The sequence below is a fragment of the Pezoporus flaviventris genome, unplaced genomic scaffold (assembly GCF_033815535.1).
Source record: "Pezoporus flaviventris isolate CSIRO_AGI_PZ_B2104156 unplaced genomic scaffold, CSIRO_AGI_Pfla_v1 ptg000083l, whole genome shotgun sequence".
NCBI classification, from domain to species: domain Eukaryota; kingdom Metazoa; phylum Chordata; class Aves; order Psittaciformes; family Psittacidae; genus Pezoporus; species Pezoporus flaviventris.
The window spans coordinates 12,185,918-12,209,791 of NW_026892631.1; the positions used below are offsets into that span (position 1 = coordinate 12,185,918).

At 39.5% G+C, this 23,874-nt stretch overlaps 1 protein-coding gene across 2 annotated transcripts in view; it reads right to left on the reverse strand.

Annotated features, from left to right (window-relative positions):
- Positions 1 to 23,874, reverse strand: part of BABAM2 (BRISC and BRCA1 A complex member 2) — a 161,563-nt gene that overhangs the window by 67,071 nt on the left and 70,618 nt on the right. For both annotated transcript variants that reach the window (XM_061475250.1, XM_061475251.1), the window contains one exon: positions 10,935 to 11,044. In XM_061475250.1, coding sequence (XP_061331234.1) covers positions 10,935 to 11,044 — 110 coding nt within the window. The remainder of the gene's footprint in view (positions 1 to 10,934; positions 11,045 to 23,874) is intronic.

Genomic DNA, 23,874 nt, shown 5'->3' on the forward strand with positions numbered 1-23,874 from the left:
CAGCACACAGACATGCAGAAATCATGAAAGACAGGAATGGTTTATGAAGCCACCGCAATGAAAGGATTTCAAAACACTGCTACCCCATCTTATGTTCAAGAAATGTCTAAAATAAGCATTTCTGAATTTTCTTGGCTAGATTTATCAATGACTGCACAAAAAAGAAAAGAAAAACCCCAAACCCCCAGAAAACGAAGCATGGCAGGTGTGCCTCACAATGTACACCAGAGTTCTGGCTCTCAGTCATTGAGATCAAAGACCTGTTGGATCACACGAGTTCCTCCATAACCAAGGTGTCTTCCAATGTAAATCAGGATCTTGAACACTCAGGTCTTCTGTGTGTTTGTGACCAGGGTGCAAACCTCAGAGGTGGGCTCCACAGTTCAGCTGTAGCCTGTAACAACTCAAATCATGGCAGTCAGGTGAAGTTCCCGATGACTGGAAAAAGGGAAATACAGCCCCCATTTTCAAGAAGGGGAAAATGGAAGATCGGGGGAACTACAGACCAGTCAGTCTCACCTCTGTGCCTGGCAAAATCTTGGAGCAGGTTCTCCTGGAAACCATGCTACGGCACATGAAAAACAACGAGGTGGCTGTTGGTGACATGGAGAGTGGGATTGAGTGCACCCTCAGCAAGTCTGCTGATGACACTAAGATGCGTGGTTTGCCTGATACGCTGGAGGGAAGGAATGCCATCCAGAGGGACCTCGACACGCTTGTGAGGTGGGCTGATGTCAACCTCATGAAGTTTAACCGTGCCAAGTGCAAGGTCCTACACCTGGGTGGGAGCAACCCCAGGCACAGCTACAGGTTGGGCAGAGAAGAGATTCAGAGCAGCCCTGAGGAGAAGGACTTGGGGGTGTTGGTAGATGAGAAACTGAACATGAGCAGGCAGTGTGCGCTCGCAGCCCAGAAAGCAACCGTATCCTGGGATGCATCAAAAGGAGCGTGACCAGCAGGTCGAAGGAGGTGATCCTGCCCCTCTACTCTGCTCTTGTGAGACCCTACTTGCAGCACCGAGCGCATTTCTGGTGTTCTCAACATGAGAAGGATATGGAACTGCTGGAACGAGTCCAGAGGAGGAAGTCCTTTCCACCCCAAACCTGTGACTCTGTGATGAAACACAGCAGAATAATTCACTGATTTACTCGTTTGAGGTACAAAAACAAATATTTCAGGTACAAGAATGTTACTTCTTGATTAAAAAAAACAAAAAACAAGCAAGCAAAAAAACCCCCACCAAGGTTTTTTTAACATAAAAGGAGCATTCAGTTCCTTGGATGCAAGGTGACTCTTAGGCCAACGCTGAATAGCACTGTGTGTTTCTTCCAGGTTGCAGATTAATCAGGTCTTGCTAGTCTTCAAGAAGTACTGGCTCTAAAGGAACATTAGAGGGAAAATACACGGGACATGAAGCCCTGCTCTGCACCATTATGTTTTTGGCTGTTTCTGATCTTTCCACGAAGATCAGCTTACTTGTTTTTCAATCAGCAAACCAAAAAATACAGCAATTCCATTCCATTTAAAGAATAACTTCTCTAAGTTGCCTACAATGTGCACTTTCATTTAAAGAAAACTGAAGTTTAGTATAGTTACAGGATGCCTGCTTTGGGCTTACAATTCAACAAATCCTTGTGATTTGTTAAGGGGATTCTTTCAAGGAAAGCTTCTAGGAAATAAGTTCTCAATACTTCTGAAGGGAGTCTTCATTATCTAGGAACAGATCATTCAACTTCTTGTTGAATGTGATCATTTAAGAATGTGTCTTTTGTACGTATTCTCCAGATAGGTCCAATGTGCAAGTGCTGAAAGGAAACGAGGTTTCAACTAGCATTCACATGAGCTGAATAGCTCGTGTAGTTATGTAGCAGGACAGACTGCGCCTGCCTCTTAAGCCTTAAATGAAATCAGCAGTACAATGAATCACATTCTTGACGGTAATTAGGGAAAAGGAATTCCCCAGAAACCTAGTAGTCATGTTGCAAAAATCAGTCACAATTTATTTTGGGGAAATAGCATCTTCCTACAAGAGATAATTAAGGAGGCATTAAAGCTCCTCTCAAGAAGATCCCTCCACTTACAGTCTCCCTCCTGCCCATCAGACTCCCTGCAGGGCTGTTCCTCTGTCATTCTCCTGAATGCACATCCCCTGTGCCATCACATTCCCTGCTGAAATGCCAGCAACAGGAACATAGGACCTAGTGTACAGTATATATAGTATATATAGTACCAAGTATATACTATGGGTACTTAGTACCCACAGTACCTAGGAATATACCCTACCTAGTGCGTATTGTCAGCTCTCCCCAACCTGGATGGGGGGAAGAAGATGACAGAGCCAATAAAAACCAAGGTCTTTCACATACAACTTTAATTCTACGTTCCACATTTTTCAGAGATTTTAGCTGAAAATCCTTAACTCTTCACTTCCAAGTGGTCAGAGGTTTGTACCAATTGAATGTAACCATCTGGGAGCAAGCACTGAACAGTAGCTGACTGTTTGTTAACTGTTTTAAATAATAAAATAGTAAAAGTCTGAAGACAGAACACCATAATGCGCAGACCACAATTAGAGTGAAATTCTCTGAAAACAAATGACTTAGTCACCGTATTCAGAAAGCAAGCCACATATCCCAAATACGCAAAACTCAGCTTGAGAGAAGTGTACTATGTTAAAAGATACCATGTTCTGTAGTGGTGGGCTTGGATTTACATCAAGAACTGGGAAAAATACCCACGCAGCAACAAAAGCAGGTTCAAAGTGTACTCTAGGAAATTTGAGTTTTCATAACTGTTGGGTGAATGTGTCTTTCCATACTCACTGTATTTGCTGCCAAGACATATTCTAATTAACTCACTGTTAAGTACTGTTTGTCAGTTTTGGTAATTAATACCCAGTTAGAATGGATACAGTTGAACAGCTAAAGCTCAGCTTCAAGATTAAAGAAAAACTTTGCATTACCTGCTCTTGCTACTTTCAATCATCAGCAGTCCTGCCTAACTGGGGAGGTCTCTGTTGACTGGAAGTTAGCAAGGTCCGGAAGGAGGATACAGGGAACTACAGGCCTGTCAGTCTGACCTCCGTACTTAGATGGGTGTACTGTTTGCTGGGTAAAAAAACAGCTGGGTGGCTGAGCCCAAAGAGTGTGGTTAATGGAGTTAAATCCAACTGGTGGCCAGTCACAACTGCTGTTTCCCATGGCTCAGTGTTGGAGCCAGTTCTACTTAATACCTTTATTGATGATCTGGATGAGGGACTCGTGTGTACTCTTGGTAAGTTTGCAGATAACACCAAGCTTGGCAGGAGTGTTGATCTGTTTGAAGGTAGGACAGCTCTGCAGAGGGATCTGGACAGGCTGGATCAATAGCAAGACCAATTGTATAAGGCTCAAAAAGGGTGAGTGCCAGGTCCTGAATTTGGACCACAACAACCCCATGCAATGCTACAGGCTTGGAGAAGAGTGGCTGGAAAGCTGATTGGTGGAAAAAGACTCGAGGATGCTGAACATGAGTCAGCTCGTGCCCAGCAGCCAAGAACACCAACTGACTTGTATCATAGTAGTGTGGCCAGCAGGGCTAAGGCAGTGATATCCCCCTGTACTCAGCACTCGAAATACTGTGTTCAGTTGTCGGCCGGCCCCTGAGTAAGAGAGGCATTGACTTGCTGGAGTGTGCCCAAGGAAGTTCAGTGAAGCTGGTGAAAGGTCTGGAGAACAAGTCTTATGAGAAGCAGCTGACAGAATTGGGGCTGTTTAGTCTGGAGAAGAGAAGGCTCGGGGGCGGGGGGGCCTTATCATTCTCTACAACTGCCCGAAAGGAGGTTGTAATGAGGTGGGGGTAGATCCCTTCTCCCAAGTAGCAAGTGATAGGATGAGAGGAAATAGCCTCAAGCTGCCCCAGGGGAGGTTTAGACTGGATATAAGGAAAAATTTCTTCACTGCAGGGTCAAGCGTTGGATAAGGCTGCCCAGAAAAGTGGTTGTGTCATCATCCCTGGGGGTATTTAAAGACATGTAGATGTAGCACTTAAGGACATAGTTTAGTGGTGGACTTGGCAGTGCTGGGTTAATAGTGGGACTCAATTGTAAAGGTCTTTTCCAACCTAAACAAGTCTATGTTTACACTTATCCCCAGTTACCAGACCCTCTTGCCTGCTCTAATACGGCCACATCACAAGCCACACAATAAAACAAGATGACACTTGTTTCAAATTTCTCTAGTCAAATTTCCCTAACTAATTTTATGGGAAACATTCCAAGAAATCCAAGCTCACCCTACAGCTGGCCAGCACAGTTCTGGAGAACAAAAAGTCGTATGTAAAAGAAATCAAGACTGATTCCTATTCATTCCTAGGTATGAAAAAAAAAACCCCTGTCACCTGTAGCAGACACGGTTCAGTGCTACCATGGATTGATTCTGTTCAGCAGGCTTCCCTCCTTCTATAAAAACACTTCAGGAAAGGAAGAGGAAATCTGCTGTGTGTGCTCTAATGTCTTGGGGAGCTATCTGAGAAAGGCATTTCAGTACTGCACCGGGGCTGTCAGAATAGCAACAAAAATACCTTCCAACACCCCCCAAACTGTAAGAACGCCACAGTCAACAGCAAAGCCAAAACCACTGATGTATCCAAAGAAAAGAGCTTTAGTAAAACCGAAATGAATTTCAGTGGCAAAGTAAACACAATCTGAGAAAATTAAAAAAAAAATACCAAAACAACCCCAAAAAACCCCAAACCCTACTGCAAATACAGGGCAACATTTAATTTCAACTGTGCTAAGCACTGGCCTAGCTAGTAGCTGTGATTACAGTAAGTTTTGAAGTCATTGCCAGAATTAGTTTTGAGTAATGAGAAGTGTTTCAGACAATCTCACAGGAGAAAGATACATGTCTAAACATACGGGTAACAGTAAAGAACCAAGAATACCCTTATAATAACGTCTGATGTCCTAAAGAAAAAATACTTTGTTCCCTTTTTCCTTCGTTATCATGCTTTGTAGGAGGGTAAACACACCTAGATGCAGCGATACCACAGTAAAAATGCTGAGGAGGATATTTTAGAAGAGCACAGCTTTACAATGGTACTTAGAAATGCCTATGTTGAAACAGAGGTTACCATAATGAAACATGGTATACTCCTAGCATATAACAACAAAACATGAAACAGAATTGTATATTTAATTAGGGTAACCTGAAATAAACTATAGGAACACAAGTGAAAAAACACAACACCTTAACGGAAAGATTTCCATCTTAAGGAAACAAATTGCTTAAAGGTACTGAAATTTCTGTAGACCATTCCACTCCAGTAGAAGCATGTAGAGGAAGGGCCATTCTTCAATCATCTTTCCATTTTCTTTCGTAATTTCTTATTGATTCAATTTTCTGTACATATTTTTCTACTATACAAGAAAATCCTTAAAAGGTTAAAGTACTTGATATATCATCTAAAAACACTCCCTCTACCATCAGGTTACAGAACCTTACAAATACATGCTGACTCTCCAGCAAGGCACAAACCCTTCCCAACATTCAACTCAATACTTTTCTCTGAGACTTGAGGCAATGATGAGCTCTGGATTGTCCCAAAGTGTATGGCAGACCAAAACCTGCCCCTTATCTCCTATACAGAGAAATGGTACCTCATTACCTAGCAACAAACATCAGTCCCAAACTGCTTCAAGTATTTCATACCTAACTGATCAGGTCTAATTGCTTAGTCTCTTAACTGAAAGAAACCATCCTAAAAAAAACCTGAATTGTTTAAGGACAGCATTAACATATCTTGCATTAAAGCACCATTTGGATGATGGACACATAATCTTAGGTCTTCTACAACTATTTTCAGTAATTGTTCTCTATCAGTTTTAGAAAGAAAAGGAACAGCCAGTACAGCTGAGCACCCAGGACAGGAGCGCATGTCAATCTGTTTTGACTGTCAACCCCAGTCTACCCTGATCAATTCTGAAGCTGTCAACAAGCCATCAAAAGGTGGCTACAGCAAAACATGATTTTTAGGACATAGGAAGAACTGCAAAGCAGAGCTAGACTAGAAACTAGCCCTGTACTGTCTACATTTTCAGAAGACTTAGATGACAGGGACATGGCATATACAGCAGGCAGGAGTTATCACTGATTCACTGGCCAGGCATTGCTTAGAGGCATGACCAAACTAGGCTTTTACTGGAAGAGAAAGCCCTGAAAAACAACTGTCACTCCTGCTTCCCATGTCTGCAAAGATGCTCTGGGATTTGAAGAAGTCATGGGCTGTCTTAGCTACCTATTAACAATTATCCTGAAAACATCAGCTCGGATGAATATGCCCATTTTAATATGTCAAACAGAAAAACGTCTTACTTCTGCCATCTACAAAGACAGACACATAAAAAGGCCTAAGCATGACCACTCATTTAAAGACTGTGTATTCATAATCATTCTGAAACAGCAGGCTTCAACCAGTGATGTACGCTCAGCAGTATGGCACGCCAATTTAAAAGGCAAAGCCCTTCACAGCACCCCCGTACCTCAAACATAGTGAGAGGTGGTGCCTGGCAGTAATGGATAATATTCTGTGGTTTACCTCCTCCCAGCTCCCAGCAGAAAGGACAGGTAAAAGATAACACCTTAAAGCAAATACATGTGTTTAATTTTCTATTCTACTTTTCTTTTCTTTCACTGGTGAAAAACATACAGAAACATTCAAAGTCTAAGAGTTCAGATCAGGTTCTTGTTATTCTCCCCTGCCCGTAAGAGAAGGTTAAACGCAGTCACCGAACTCTGCATACCACCCTCAGTCACAAACAACCCTCCGGCACAACTCCCAGACCAGTAAAAAACGACCATTTCGGTCCCCAGAGCATGGAGCCTGATCCATTTAAGCAAAACAAGTTCTACTGACAGCTGGTTTTCTTAGCATATTCATGTCCACATATTTATCAGAAAAAAGCCCTCCAGGACAACAGTGTTTATTGCAAGATTATTTTTGTGAATCCAAGGAACATAGCATTCACTAAACAGCAGTGTTTCTACCCCAATATCTTCTTTTCGTAAGACGTGAAGCAAGACAAACCCATTCTTATTTTCTTTAGCATGGACAACTCATACAGGAGAAAAATGCATACATTGAATTTTTTCTTTAAAAACCCCAACCTACAAAACTTCTGATCCACATCCGTGTGTGCTATGCTGACACACATTTTAAGCGTTAATATAGAAATCAGCTGTTCGATCTTGCCCCGACTGCTTGGATTTAGAGTCTAGTGATTCTTCATAAATGGAAACCAAAGATATGATGGGTATTTTCATTACAAATTTCCTTTCCATATGAATGTCTAGTATACTTTCACTACAAAGATAATTTTGAGTCATCAAGATGCTTTCCACTGACAGGTTTAGAGAAACGTGACAGAGCCATAAGGGGTAAATAACCCAGCAGCTCCCTGCCGTGCAGAAGCAGCCTCGGAATGCCTGTGCCTACCTAGCAGCAGGAGGAGGTCAGGTGGATGGGCGAGTGAGGGGCTGCAGGTCCTGGCACTGCTCAGCTCTCTGACCCGCTCCCCAAAGCACAGCAGCCATGAGCAGGGGTTCAAGAACAGCCTGCAGCCCCACGGTGGGAGGAGGAGCAGGACGAGCTGCGGACACATGCTTACGGATGCTGACAATCACCATCTTCTCTAGTTGGGTGGTCAGTCTGCGGGGTTTTCCCATCTTGCCACTTCCTCCAGAAGTGTGCAGAAACTTGTTTTTATGATGCTACAGTTATAATGGTACTTTTTAAACAAAACACATAACGTAAATACCCCACATTTCATTTTAACTTAATCTAACATTCAGAATCATTAGAAGTGGCTGCTGTTGGCATCTATCTGCTTATTGATGCAGTGCAATAAGGAAGAATTCTTAAAATTATAAAATGAAAGCTTTTTTAAATGTTTGATTTCAACTTAAGGAATCATTAACTAGAAATTGTGGTTAATGTGTTTTGAACAAGTAATATTTAAAGGAGTATTTTTAAATTAGCAGATTTTAATTAAAGAATTAAACGAGGCATAGTTATGACCAATTACTGCTGGGATTTTTATAAGCTAACACAAATGCTTCCCATCCCTAAGCATGGGGTTGTTTTTTGACTATAAGAACTGGGCTTAACACTCTTGCAGCTAGACACCACACCACACCAATATTGCCTTGAATGAGCCACAATACTTCTCTACTGCATTTTTACCTCCTGTTCTAATACGTGAGCTTTTTCAAGCCCACCGATGTACTAATATCTTAGCCCCAAACCATTAAAAAGTGAACATTTTCCTCACTTTGCAAATCTCTCTTCCAGAATCTATGACAAAGACCAAAGTCTTACTAGTATTATGCTTATCATTCACCTAAAAATAGAGCAAACATGCTTTACAACAACCCTTGAAAGCAAACCCAATGTATTCATACTGCTAGGGCTCAAATTCGCTGACCAGATCTGTGGGTACTGCATTCTTAGAAAAAGCAATGTGGGAATGCATGTTTATATGGTAAAACACAAAAGCAATGAAACCTCTTGGGAAAGCAGGAGATAACTCACGTTACACAAACAGGCCCTTTGCTCTTATTTCTCTACAAAGCTGAAACATTTCTATCTGAACATGTTTTTTCATACGTCAGGAAAATGTTATTCCTGTTTGCTTGTTCTTCCTAAGGTGAATTGAGTTTAGTATTAGCAAAATAATTGTGGGAATTTGGTATTTTTCCTGTTTTGTTGAGTACTTGGGAATGTTATGCTGGGAACTGTCAACTACTACTTATTCCACCTCAGAATCTGCTACATAAAAAAATACACTGGTAATTTGCTTACATGGCTTTTGTAGATGCAATTACTGTTAGCAGCAGGAAAGACCTTTTATAAGCAGAACACAATTCAAATGTAACATGCCACGGCCTCAAGTCATTAAACTAATCCTCAGGGCTCCTTGAGGCTTTTTGTACTTTTGGCAAAAAGTATAAAGAAGTACACATTGTTGCTTCAGTTCCCAAACATTGGGAAGTTAAATATCTAAACTGTCAGCCCCTGCTAAACAGAGCAGAGATTGGTTTTGGAAAAGAACAAGAGACAGCTAGATCTTTGTTATAAAGTGCAACTGAACAAACACTGAAACATACCCATCTATTTTTTTTCAGGGCACATAAGAAGTAGCCAGTAGAATAAAGGAAGGTGCAACAGCTCGCAAGCAGCTCTGGTATGTTAGGTTACCAGTATCTGAATACTGTGATGAATACCTTACAAATACATGAGGACAAATTGAGTTAGAGGAGTGAATTGTCTCAACTCTGATACACAGATAACGTGACAAGATCTGGTGTGGAACTAACTCCAGGGTTTACTGGCATGATTCTAACATGACTACATAAGCTATAAATGACAAAGTCATAAATGCGTCAGATATGTACCAACACCAGTCAGATATCTTTCCGCTATATCGCTCTACATCACACCTCTAAAATCAGATATTCTTTGGGGCACTGACACAAAATGAGGAAGACAAAATGTTCCTTTGTATTGCTATTCTGCCTGGTATCAAGAGCTTAACACCTTTCTAAGACACTTTTGAAAGCAGGAAAATAAGCAATGTACTCATTAGCAAATGGGTCATTTAGAGAGACTTAACCAGGTAGTCTGAAATACCTTAAGAATCCATAGGTGAGTACATCTGAAAATACAATGGAAACTAGTGGCAGCCCGTTTCCTTAACAGCAGCTGAGCAGAATTCTTTGGAACACAGAATGATAATGACATGTTTGACTACAATTATTCACTCAACTAATGTTGACAGGAAGTAGTGAGTTGATATAAAATATGAAGAGGTAACAGCTGCCAAATGGATCATGTGTGTGACTGCATGTGGATGTGTAACCTACATTTCCTTAAATAAAATACCTGGGAAGTCTTACGTCTTTATCGAAATGAAATCCTGGTTTTTGTTTCTCTAAATTGCATCCGACATATTATCAAGGCCAATGCCCCACTGAGCAGAATATCAAGATACCACATTCCATCACTCACACAAGCTTTATCACTGAGTCATTATAAAACTGTGGGAGTCAGTATTTCCCATGTTTTCTTCTCTACCCAGAAGTGTCACCAGAGGTTCAGAGGAAAGTCACTCCAGTAGTAACCATAAAAACAAAGCATCACTGAAACAATGCTAGACCAGCGTGACTGTTGTATACCTGAACAGTCTAACATAGTGACATTTTTGAAGCAGACATTACAAGACTAAAATACGGAGGAGAAGGAGAAGTATTAAAATATTCTTAATTCCAGAAATGGAAGAAGAGAAATTCAATGAAAGCAGACCAATTTCCAATCCTCACTCTTCCATTTTAGGAGCAGAAATCCATTTCTCAACAAATCTGTTTGCCAACTGGTAAACAGATCAGTAATGTTCAACAATCTTTAAATGAAATATTCTGATATTCTCCTGAAAAACATAATTTACTAAAGCTGCAAAATCCTAAAACACAGTTAATAAAGCCGTTTAGCTTCCACAATACTTCATTCAAATGTATTATAATCATACAGATAACATCTTCCCAAAAGAAATAAAAGATTCCTCCACAAAAAAAGCTATCAGTGTGTTGTACCACAGCAGGCACTCAAAATATCTACTACAACACAGCATAGTTTTCATAGATTATGATGCTACAAGAATATTGCATGTAGCCAGTGATGCCTCTTCCTCATTCAGATGTGGTCCAGCCACAGATGCAGAACTAGCTGAAAGATGTGTCATTTCTACACCAGACACACACTTGAGGTCATCACTATGACTCTAAGCGATTTAAAGCAACAGCATGTTATCACCTAGCCAACATTTCTCACATATATCAGGAAAAATGGTAAGTTCAGAGATGAAGCGGAACAAACACTCGAGAAGAAACAGTCTCACTCACTGTTCAATACGCGGGGAGAGGTACAGCTTAGGAAAAACCTGAGTGGCTTCTGCATCCTCAAAACTAACTGAGAGAAGTGCAACATCTTCTCCAGGGTCTTCATTCACATCCTGTATATAAGAAATAATAAATATAAAATAGCAAGTAACAAACTGAGTACTTATAAACTTACAGATAACAACTAGTAAGTCAAATACCAATTTATTTAGGAGATGCTTAAGTGAGGAATCTAAAGTGGAGCCATTGAAAAACAGATTACAAGTGTATTATTTCTTACTACATTAATACTTAAAAGATATTTTGCCGTGCTTAATTCCCTTTGATATATTAAACCAAATTACTGTGTTAGCAAGTGCAGTAGTGCAGCTCCTGTTCTTTAACCAGCTGAACTTCCTATTTCAGTAAAGATGCAGATTTCATTTTTAAGAATTCTTGGTTTAACACTAACATCTGATGGAAATGCCAAAGTTTTCTCTTAAACATTATAAGATCACTGAGTTATGACCACAGATTTTATATTTGTTATTGAAAGTATTACACAGTCCAAGATTGCTGCTGTATCAATTCCTCATGTGGATGAAAAACATTTCTGCAATCAGAAATTTGTATCTAGAAGTCACTGTCCTCAACTTTCCTGCAAATTAAATGCACGCATTACTTTCAGCAAAGACTGCATACTCTATAAAAACTACTGTAAGAAAAAAGCCCGAACATTCGTGCTAAATACCATAACAGCCAATCTTAATGCATTCAAAGCTGAGGCTTTCTTTGTATCAGAACAATCAGTTACAGTTTAGGGATCAGCTAGAACAAATTGTTTTTGGTTAGAGCCTGACATCTCTCCAATTCATAAATCACATACAGTACAAACAAGTATATTTATGCTACACACAATTTAAGCTCTTGACCTCTAGTTAGAAACTAATGAGTTAGCAGTGCAGTCACCTTCATTGACAGCAAGTAACACTGTGCCACTTGCTGCTCACAAAGAAGTCTTTTAATGTGCTTGTGCATACGTACATAGCAACTCGCCAAGATGCATTTGTTTTTATCCGCTTTGGAAAAACAGGAGAGGAAATAGATAACCCGGCAGATATGTGCTCAAAGCAGGATCAACATGGTGCAGTGTGCCCCTCTATGCTCTGTCCCACAAGCAGCTGGGAGGAAGGAACATGCAAACCACTTAAACATTGTTAGGAGACCTTGCCCTATCTGGGGAGAAAACAAAAGTGACTGCTGAGTGGTTTCAGGAAGACTTGTGCCATTTGGAGCTTTGGCAGGGCTGAAACTGTTAACGTCCAGGGAGACTAGCCGCATACCAGCTATTACGTGCAGAACACAACATGCCAAGGAACTTAGTGATAAGCTGCAGGGAAGAATGGGTCTTAAAAAAGCTTAATTGTCTTAGATGAAAAATGAGATGGAGCTGACAGTGTTTTCTTAAATTCTGCCTTGCTGTGCAGCTCACTGCTGACAGCCGAAAGAAATGTCTATAAAATGGTCACGAGCACACTATGGCTGGAAATCAGAACACTGTTTTCACCTGCTGTTACAGGGCAACACATACGTAGCGGTGAGGACAAAAACCAGCTGCTGTTCTGTTGGGGTATGATCAGTTTATGAATGGGATTATATGACATGGTTGCCTGTAACAGCTATGGACAAGATCTTGTGACCCACGATACTCCCTTCAGTGTTACATTTCCAAGTGATACTAGATCTAAAGTAGAAAACCCAGCACAAATTACAAAATCTTTTTCAACAAGACAAACAACAATAAAAAACGCCTAAGAGTGCAATCCCCTACAACCTTTTCCCCTGTATTTCATGTATTTCTGACATCAAGGCAAAAAAATTAACTTCGGAACAGCTTTGACTCCTGAAGCTGAACATGGCATTAACTGTTATTTCCCATTAATTTGCTAATTGTCAATCAAATGAAAAGAACTACTGAGACAGATTAAGCAGTAATGCTAATGATTAAAAAGATTTTATTTCAATGGGCATTCTTCAAGAGATGACAAGTACGTATAATTGTTTTGCTGATGAGAAGCTCAACATGAGCTGGCAGTGTGCACTTGCAGCCCCGAAAGTCAACTGTATGCTGGACTGCATCAAAAAGAGTGTGACCAGCAAGTTGAGGGAGGTGGTTCTTCCCCTCTACTCTGCTCTTGTGAGACCCCACTTGAAGTATTGCATCCAGCTCTGGAATTCTCAGTACAGGAAAGACCTCTGATCCAGGTATTTCCTACTGCACAGTATTTCCTGCTGTAATTGAAAACTGGGAATTTACTGGCCACTAATCAGAGGGCTGGAGCACCTCTCCTACAAAGACAGGCTGAGAGAGTTGGGGTTCTGCAGCCTGCAGAAGAGAAGGCTCTGGGGAGACCTTAGAGCAGCTTCCAGTGCCTAAAGGGAGCCTACAAGAAATCTGGAGAGGGACTTTTCATAAGGGCTTGCAGGGATAGGACAAGAGGGAATAGTTTTAAAACTTAGGAGGATAGTTTTGGATTAGACATCAGGAAAAAATTCTTTACTATGAGGGTGGTGAGGCACTGGACAGGTTGCTCAGTGAAGCTGCATCCCTGAAAGTGTTCCAAGGCCAGGTTGAATGGGGTTTTGAGCAACCTGGTCTAGTGGAAGGCATCCTTACCCATGGCAGAGGGTTAGAACTAGATAATCTTTAAGGTGCCTTCCAACCCAAACCATTCTATGATTCTATGATATAATACATTGACTCATATACGTATACAGTTCTTCTGAGACCTTATTTTTGTTTGTAATTCTTTTTACATAGTTTGTTTTTACAGAATAGAACCCACGTGCATTTTACAACCTGCATGGACAAGGCCAAATGTACTTAATCTCGCATGTAGTATTGGTGCTTAAGTTAACATGCATATACAGATTGACACCACACATAAAACCAGTTTCTAGAATACCACCCAGGTGCTTACTGATCAAAGAAAATCAAAACAAGAAAACAAAAAATAAACCCCCCAAAATGTTAGGTGAACACCACCACAGCAGCTATTAACCCATACGGTATTACTACATTGTATTTTCTACACCCACTAGTGGCTTTTTTAGTATGAAGACTTACACCAGGGGAAAAAAAAAACATCATACAACAACATAAACCATCACAGTACCTTTGCATGTTAAGCTGAAACTGATGTGTGTAGTAAGAACAATAAACTGAGATGGGATTTTCTGACAAACACCCAACAAACACTACTGCAACTCCTGTTGCCAGCACAGCACTGCACTGTGTTCATGCAGCTACTGCCCAATGTGAATCTGAGTGAGGAAACTGGCATTCTTCTGTAATTACCACTATTCAAATGGATGCATATTTTCCACTCCAAGAAATGAAAACTGTAACTTATGAAAGACCCCAAAGCCCTTCATTTCTGTAGGTTTTAAAAGATGCCATGCAGTAACACCATGAAGCTGCTCTACCTTACTGCTCAGGTGGCTGCAGATTTACACACATTTATGACAAAGGCCCTTCTATCTGACACCATACTATTTATTCCTTTCGGACCTCATTACTTTCATTTATGTGAGAATCTGCTTGGTAGAAATGCATTCAACCCTAGTGTGTTTGTTACAACTGTCGTTTATAAAACTAAACCAAAGCCACATGTCTTACAGATAAACTATGGAAAGCTTTTCAACTAATAGACCTTTTTTGTGTTGTCTGTGCCAGCCATAACTTAACTCCTTCAGTGATCTCCCTCCTGGTCACCTCTACAAAACCTGTTAGTGACTAGGTGCAGAGATAAATCCTTACATCACCAGGCAATGACATTGCTCCAGAACACACGTTGAGATCCTTCCACCATTACACCAAAGTGTCCAAAGGCAAAGGTTGTTTTAATGCTTATCAAACTCTGCCCAGGCAGTGCATTCCCCTTTCCCACTTCTGCATGTGTGTTTCTCTCAAAGAAGAGGCCAGATTCAAATAGAGCAGAAAAGAAAAAAATCACCTCTATTTTTATTTTTCAGCTGGCTTCAAAAGAGAGAGCGACATCCAATTTCTTTGGCAATATTATTTCCTTTTAGGAAAAAAAGAAAGAGACTGCTGAACTAAAGACACATTTTACAATATTTAAGTAGCCATGCTCCTTCTTATAATTTGTATTTAACTCACAGCACAATGTTAGAGGAGTTAAATACAAGCGTTTACTTAACACGAAAAACTGATTTTGTGAACATTAAGAATGGTAATTTTCTATAAACGTTAGCATCCAAGGCTAGAGCTGCCACATTAAAGTACTGTTTTATAGTCACAGAACTTCTTCCACACAAGGCTCTACAGAAGGTATTATTAAAATGTACTTCCACTGAACAGAGAACACAATCTGGGCCACAGGAATTTTGAGGCTGAAAAAAACTGGATGTTTGCAAAAATGCTTGAAAACAGTAGTTGAGCATAGGATAATGCACACCTATGAGTTCTTCCACAACAGTCTCATGCTTGATAGTAAAAAAAACCTCTCTAGCACACTGCAGCGTAAAAGATCCAACATGGATTTTCATGGTGCCTTTCTGGCATTTCCCTACCATGTGCTTTTTAAAAAAAAAAAAAATCATCTTTTCTTCATTTTAGGAAATGCGCATTCAAATCAAACAGAGAAAAAAAAAACAACCCTGGATGCACCATTTTACACTAAAACTCAACAGTTTTCCTTCTCAAGAACTGCAAGGGGTTGCCTATATTTACAGGATACTTTGCACAGTGTGGACTGGTCCTTGACTGAACCTCCAAAGTACTGTGTAAATGCAAAATACACATTGTAAAGCAATGTGGTGAGAAAGGAACAAAATACTAACAAACCTAAAGATTTTCAACCCATAGGCTCTTTTTTCCATTGCAGAGACCTTCTAGCAAAAACTTTGTGTTCACAAAAAAAAAACAGAGAGAAAGCTCGGGTATTTCAGTCTAATGTACCCTTAGTCTCCTTAGCCAATGCAGATGAAAGCTTCATTAAGCGTGCATGTTTGAAGCTGAAGAACAAGAGGCCAGGTGAAAATACAGCAGCACAGAACAGATGAAAACAGCAGTTTGATGTGATTTCAGATTTGTTTTCCCCTCAAAAACCTTTAGGAAAAGACTTCAGGTATCTGAAGACTCCAAAGTAAAACTTCAAATCTTGCTTCTAATTATACCAACACTGTCTAAAACAACCATTTGTTAGCCTTTATTCCTATCAATCAAAATAAACATCAAAGCATGCATTTGAATGTTACAGCTGCTCCCGTTGCAAGATACTTAATCTTTTTACAGAGTTCATATGAGCAGTTTATGAAAATTGTCATCAAAACCACTTTAAATACAGCATCCAAACGGCATTGTTTTCTTGTATCCTACCTACTGTAATTGAAAACTGGGAATTTACTGGAACTGACAATTTATTATGAGTCAGATGGTTGATAGCCAGTCCAACCAAAACATCTGCTCCACACAGTCACAACTGCTATAACCCATTTCCTCTTGTGCCTGGAGCCCAACCAAGTTGTACATTGCAGTTCCTTTTCCTTAAAGATGCAGAGTCTGGAAAACCAGTTATTACCTTTTCTTAGCTATCAACAAAGAATCCGTTGCAACCTTTGATTAGAGTACTCTTTCAAGAGGAGGTATTTCTGTATTTGGCATGCAAGCGCAATTCCCTGCAGCAAATATCAATGCACAAAGTGGAAAGTGACTGCAGGCACATCCCAGGTAGTGGAAGGACCTGGTTTTGCATGGAAGTGGAAGACTTGAAAAGTAAGGGACTTAAGGCTGGGAGGAAAGTGCGCAGTCAGTTGAAGCACAGTATCTAGTTCAGCACAGTTAACTGTAAAGTCAGAACTGAGAAGAAAATAACTTTAGAATTTGGTAGAAAAGATAGGACAGATGAGCAGGAAGAGCACTGTCACACTTTGGGAAGGACAAGCAGCTTCAGGCCTGGGGGATGGCAGGAAATGAGACAAGGGAGCAGGGTTTCTGGTAGGGTTAAGTTAGTACAGTAAGTGCAAGCAGCAACTGTTTTGGGGATAAAAGTGAGGTAAGGAAGAGGACACAAACTGTTCGACCTACTGAATGTGTTCCAAGGCTAGGTTGGATGGGACTTTGAGAAACCCAGTCTAGTGGAAAGTGTCCCTGCCCATGGCAGCGGGTTGGAACTGGATGAGATTTAAGGTCCCTTCCAACCCAAACCATTCACATTTCAACTCAGACAATTTACAGCTTACATGATGGATGCTGGGAGAAGGTGGAATAGAAAGGCAGAATACAGATGAGAGCACAGTGGACTGTGGAGGCACTGATCTTAGCATCCAGCTTATGATATGTGGAAGTCTTAACAGACACTTACTTGACTCTGGTACCACTCAGCCCTACCAACTCAGCTAGCTTCACTGGAGTGTGAAATTTATACTGCATGATCCCTTCTGGAGGAAAAAGGTCTCCAGAGGATAAATGCATGAGAACAACATGCATTCAGAAAGGTAATTTATCTTAGGGTCAAACTTAACCCCATGTAATTGTGTGCAATTCAAACCTGTAATGAAACCATACTAACAACTGATCAGAGAAGTAAGCAACAGAATTTGTTGAAACTGAAACGTGAATTGCACCAGAGAAGAAAACACTTATTCACTTTATTGGTACTAACGGGCTCCTTGCATCACACCAGTTAGCAAAGTTTGGCCTTTTCCCTCCAAATGACAGTGTGCAACCACAAGAAAAACAACTGTCAAATAAAGCACAAGCAACTTGTACGCTTGCTGCATAGCAGTGTCACCAACCAGCTTTGATACAAGCAGTTACATGTTCCCCCAACCTTTTTCTACATCTAATGTTTTTTTAAAAATATAACAAAACACACTAGGGGAAAGCAGGCAAAGGAATGTGGCAAATGAGACTGAGAAATCTGCTTCACTCCAGGGAGAATATGCAATTATTCCAGGAAATTCTTTCTCCTGTCTTCCAGGAAACCCACCGGGTCTGATCAAGGAGTGCTGGTTCTTTAATGAAAACAAAAGCAGTTACCTTGCGTGCACTGCCCATGGCATCAAAGCGTTCCAAATGCAGCCATTCTCCCAAAGTATGCTTGCTGTGTTCAGTCAGGGCAGAGAGCACATTTGAACCCAGTGTAAAAGTTCCATGGAAATAGTAGTCTAGGAACAACTTTGCAGAATCTGAAGAGTGAGCTTCTAGGACAATGTACTGAGTTTTTTTCATTAAAACAGAATTAAATTAAGCATCAAAAGTAACAGCAAGACCTCCACGTAGATCACTGGGCATTGATAAGCAAATATTTTTAAGCAAGCAGTATTTTAAGTGTGAGTAACATCCCAGGATTTTTTTTCATTGCCATTTTTTGTTCTGCTTTGTTTTCAGACTTTTACACATAAATATATTGTGATTCCCTACGCCAAATCTGGTTTGCCTGCACCATTTTCTTTTGTCATGGCAATTTACCACTACTTCCACAATAGGATTGACCATCTCCATTAGGTAAAGAATGCTGTTAGGAAAAGTGTAAGAAAAAATAAAATGGTTAAGAAGAAAGAATAACATTCTTGTTCACAAAAATACATACTAGATACACAACTTTCAAGATCAATGTAATTTAAATGGATAAAAACTAATTCGTTCTGACACCAGATAAAGCTGTGGCGATACGTTCACCACAACTGTTTCCTTAGGCCTGAAAAACACAATCTCAGAAAATAAGGTAGATTTCAAGGGTCAAAATCATGTTTCGGTAAGTTTGGGACTCAAATTGGAAACAATCCATGTGCAGCACAGTCTAAACTTTATATTGGGTGCGGTCTAAAATTAGTATTTCTGAACTGATTTCAAGTGAGCTAAAACGTTTCTACATAATCATTTTTATATATAAGAAATACAAAATACATTTGCAAGCAAGGACCATACCATTCTGTTGACTGAATCTAAGTCCTCACCAAACAACTGCATTTATTGCATATGTTTTAATGACACTACAGTAGGGTATATTTTATATTTTTAGAAGAGACTGATATCTAAGATGCTTGTGATCTTAAACTTCAGTTTGCTCAATGAAACTTCAGTATTCGCTCTACCTACTCCAATATCAGGTGTCACACTCAGATTAAAATGAGATTAATAAACTACATTCACATAGTTAGGAATGAATCTGCAAATGAATTAGAATAAAGGTAACACAAAATAGGGAGAAATATTAGGAATCTACACTTCTGTGAGGTAATCTCAGACTTTTCCCCATGCATTCAGGAAAGAGTGCTTTTGTTTCCCAGGACCTCGATTTACTCAACACTACACAGGAGTGCTTAATTTCTGTTTTACTTCTAATTTCTAAGCAGACCAGATAAGTTAGAATAAAACTCTACAGTTTTACCATCAAAAAAGTAGGTTAACTCGAACACATCCCCTTATTCTAATGAAGTTTTGTAGGCAGGAAAGGGATTTCAACACCACCACGTCTTTCCTAAAACCTCAGGCAAAGCACCTTGAGGTTGACAGAAACAGCTGCCTCTGCCATCACCGGCTGATAATGGGATGAACAGAGCGTTCAGAGAGTCCAAAGCTTAGCTTTCTATAGTGGGCACATTGCTCATTCTTAACTAGTGAGCAGCAGCTGCATCCAGTCGGACCAAGCCAATGTTGCCATGCCTTGATAAACAACTTTTCCTTTTTAAACCAACCAGCACAAAAACAAACTACTGAAAAGCAAAATCTTACTTCTCCTACCAACATAGTGACAGACACACTGATTCCGGGCAAGTACTACATTCAGTTGTATGCTTTTACACTGTTGTATGCATTTTTAGTGCAGGTAGGACTCCTCTTCACCAGTGTTTTAGATGTTCACTACTTTTCATTTGAGAGCTATTAAGATTTATAATGTAGTAATATAATTAATTCTAGGACTTCTGTGAGGGCTCAGAAATTCTCTGTATTACTTTGCCACGTGCCATGGTATTTCCTTGCTGACAACAGTCACAAAGACATTTACTTCACACTTAATTCTGCATTGCTATCTACTTTTTACACTCTGAATACTGACAAGAACTGTACTAGGAAATAAAAATGTAGCTCAAACCCCAATGTTCAAGGATGCTGATGTTCAAAGACCATGAGACAACTTTTTTGTGTGTGTATGTATACATACAGTCTTAGTTACTGGAAACAATGTAAAGTGCATTTATAATTTTGCCAAATGTAGAAGCCCACTTTCAATGCTCTCAGAAACAAGTAAATAGAAATAAAAAGAAAACACAAAATACTTTCCATTTAAATGACTTATGGCAGGTCACTTTCATGTAGTTTCTTTCTCTAAAGATCTCCCAAAGCTATCAAGCTGCTTCCTCAGCTTGCAGTATGATCCATTTCTTAATGTAAGCTAGTTTTTAACTTGCTTTTCCAGATAATGACACATGCCGCTTAGAACTCAAATCCTTCACTAGGATTCCACTGAGACTCGAATCTCTCCAACCATCTCTTCAGACGACTGGGCTATAATTTAATCAGAAAGTAATATTCACATTCTTCTCCCCCATTTCACTGATTTCCCATCTCTTTAAAAATAGTAATGTCATTGCAGAGGCCAAAGAGCAGTGATCCCATTTCCAATGAAAACCAAGACCTAATAAATGCCCAAGTACTTAACTAAAGTGCAAACAGATCACTAATACAGTTCAAAATAAAATCATTTTCCTGAAAAGTCAACTTTCTAATTAACAAATATAGCTTTCTCATGCATAGGTATTTATACTTTATATATGTAAGTTGACAAAACAAACAGATGAGTATACAGGGCTGAAGAAGATTCTGATGTAATAATTCGTTGGGAATACTGCAATACGTTTGGGCAAGTAAGGACACTAGGTACAAAGCTAAGTCTCAGAACGACAGCACGACACTAATGAGAGGGGTTTTTTAAGTTAGTGAAATGGCTCACTGATACAATTAATAAATCTCACAAGAAGAAAAAAAGAGTGAAAGTTAAATACAGTTAAAGAGAGACACCAGTGATAAGTATTTCTGTAACCATGTTGAAGTTGGAAGTCAGCATCAACATTTATTACTTAAATCAATCCAACTTCTATAAAAGCTTTTCATTCCGCTCTCCACAGATTCTTTTATGTTCCTGGTTCAGTGAATATCTCTGCAGAATCAGAAATACTATAGATTACATGGGTCACAACATGAACGCCAGAGTAAAGCCATATCCTGAGATGTATCTTCAGTGAACCAGGAAGTACCAACAAGATTTCACAGATGAAAAAGTGAATAATCAAAGTGTAAGGTGAAAACAAGCAAAGTTACACTTGCTCAGTGGTCTCTCAACATTGCAGCTTAGCACTGCTGACCTGATTTAAAAATATGAAACATTTTGTTTTAAAAAAGGTACCAATATTAAAACTATTAATTGCTGTGAATAGCTATGTCAACTGCTGCTTCCCGAAAATAGGAGTGTTTCTTACTGAAGTTCACAGCACTTTTGATTTACAAATTGTTATTATGCATTTCCATTTCAAGTGTATAACATTTACATTTATTTTCCAGAGAATTCTATTACCCCTTTGTCCCATTATTACATTTATGTCTACAGGATCCTAAAATAAAAGAGTGCCTGTGGGGCATTTTCGCCTTTGTACAAAGAACATGCAAGTCAGAGCATCTTGTCCCATTCAGTTCTATTTACAAACGCTCACCATTCCAACAAACAACATACTTGGTGCAGTTGTGCACACAAGTGTGTATGTGTATAGATGTCACAAAGAAGAAAAACACAACTTTTTTCTTGCATTTTTGTGAAGGTGGATCCTGCTACAGGTGGTAAAAGCAGAAGGAACGACAGATAAAAGCTGTGTTACTCAATAATGACTGGGACATTGGTCTTTCAGAGTTCACTTCTGTAATAAGCATATAAATCAGATGCACAATGTGAGGAAAAATTCACAGGGATACTCCGTTCTATATATAAGAAAGTCACATTCTGTGTCAAGAAAGGTCTCTGGAGCCTATAGAGTGAGACAGTAACTCCTGTACCTCAGCATACGGCTCAGGTTAAGGTTGACCTATCTATTGTTATTTACCTTGCCCAAGACAGTGCCTGAAACACAGCGTGTTCAGCTCTGATGTGGCCCAAATAAATTAAAGTGGCAGTTGCTAGAATAATACATCACATATTTCCATATCAAAGACTGATTCTAGCACTGAGATTTCCCTGGTGATTCACAAAAGATCACCAGATCTTTTCCCCTACCTGTTTCACTACTGCATCCATCACAAAACAATGCAATTTTGCTGTTCAAACTTCATAACTGGTGGGGTTCAACCGGGTTCCTTCCTGCTTTTATGAACAGTTAGCGTGGACTGACAGACAATGTAGTCCTTCGCTTGTGTCATATATGCACATCTATAGTGGGACCCACTGTGACAGTTCTTTGGGGACAAAATATTAAGAATTTTTAAAAGACCTTTATAAAATAGCATAAGAACACCAACGTAGCTGCCAGCTTAAAAAACCCTGAGAAGTCAATACTTCAGATGCCACCCTAAAAAAAAAACCATATTAAAATTAGTGGTGTTAAAGAGCAGTATTTAAACTCCCATGTACATTAGCAAGCCTCAAGTCTGACAACACTGAGCCTTTTCTACTAAGAAGAAAACAGTTGTGTTTATCAGTGACAAAATCGTAGCCAATAGCATTTTAAGGATCAAGGGAGAGGAAAGATTCACTTTGGATGCATGCTGGGAATTCTCTAAAACTGCTAAATTCAGGTCAGTTTTTCTAATTAATCTTGCCACTATCAGCAACTTGCTTTTTGCAAGCGTATGTAAAATTGCTTCTGCTGTCTTGGTATCTCGTGCAAAATTCCTCTTTTTTACTTTATGGTGTTTTTCCGGAAATAAAATGTGTCTCATCATCTACTTTAGGGTCCAAGCATAATTTTAGAAGCCTATCTTGCTATTATCGAAGAACTATTGAAATTTTGGTCCCCTGTTTGCACTTTGTACACTGCACATCCATGGCAGTGACAGAAGAAAACCCTCTACATGCATGTTCTGCCCCACGCAATACATAATGTTCTACTTTTCCACTTCTTTGGAAGCAGAGAAAAAATGCTGGAGAAATGAGAAGGGTTAATGAAAACACTTTAAGACTGATATCGACCTAGGTTCAAATAAAACAGTTGAGAATCACTGCTTTAACCATAAACATTGCTCAAGTTCTAGCCATGAGATGAAGCTGCCTGAAAGTCCACTCTAATTAAGACCGAATACATTAAGCAAACCCACTAACTAGCGGCAATATGTTCTCTTTAAAACCTAACAGGAGACTCTGACTCTTTGTAGCGTCATAATTGAAATAGCATACAATGAAACATCACCACATGGAGAATCCCAGAAACAGGTGTAACTTAAGCTCTTGTATAACAGAAAATGAAAACTTACCAATTAAAACTGTGAACTTAGGCACAGACATAGGCTGAGTATTTCAACAGAAACATTTAGGAGCTATCCACGAAGCATGTGAATACTTTGTCATCGCAATTAAAGGAACTGTTAGGCATTGACAGTGAAATCCAGCATCATTTTACTTTTACTTTACAGCTATGCAGAGACCGGACCTTCCTTTGTGTTAACTTCACAGTTACACAGATTATATAGCCATAGGATTAAACTAAAAAGTCTGCTAGCAAAGTGACAGCCATATGTCTCTGTTATGTGTAGTTCATTAGCAATGTAACAACTCGTGTTTAAGTGAAAATCATAACTGACCTGACTTCAAATAAATCTATCTGCATTTTTATTGATATTTATAAAAGCAAGAACAAATTGTCAATTTAACGATTTATTTAAAAAAATTAAATTTGTGTTTACACTCAGTACTTACCTAAGCTTTAAATCCAATAAATGCTACTGCAATCCTAG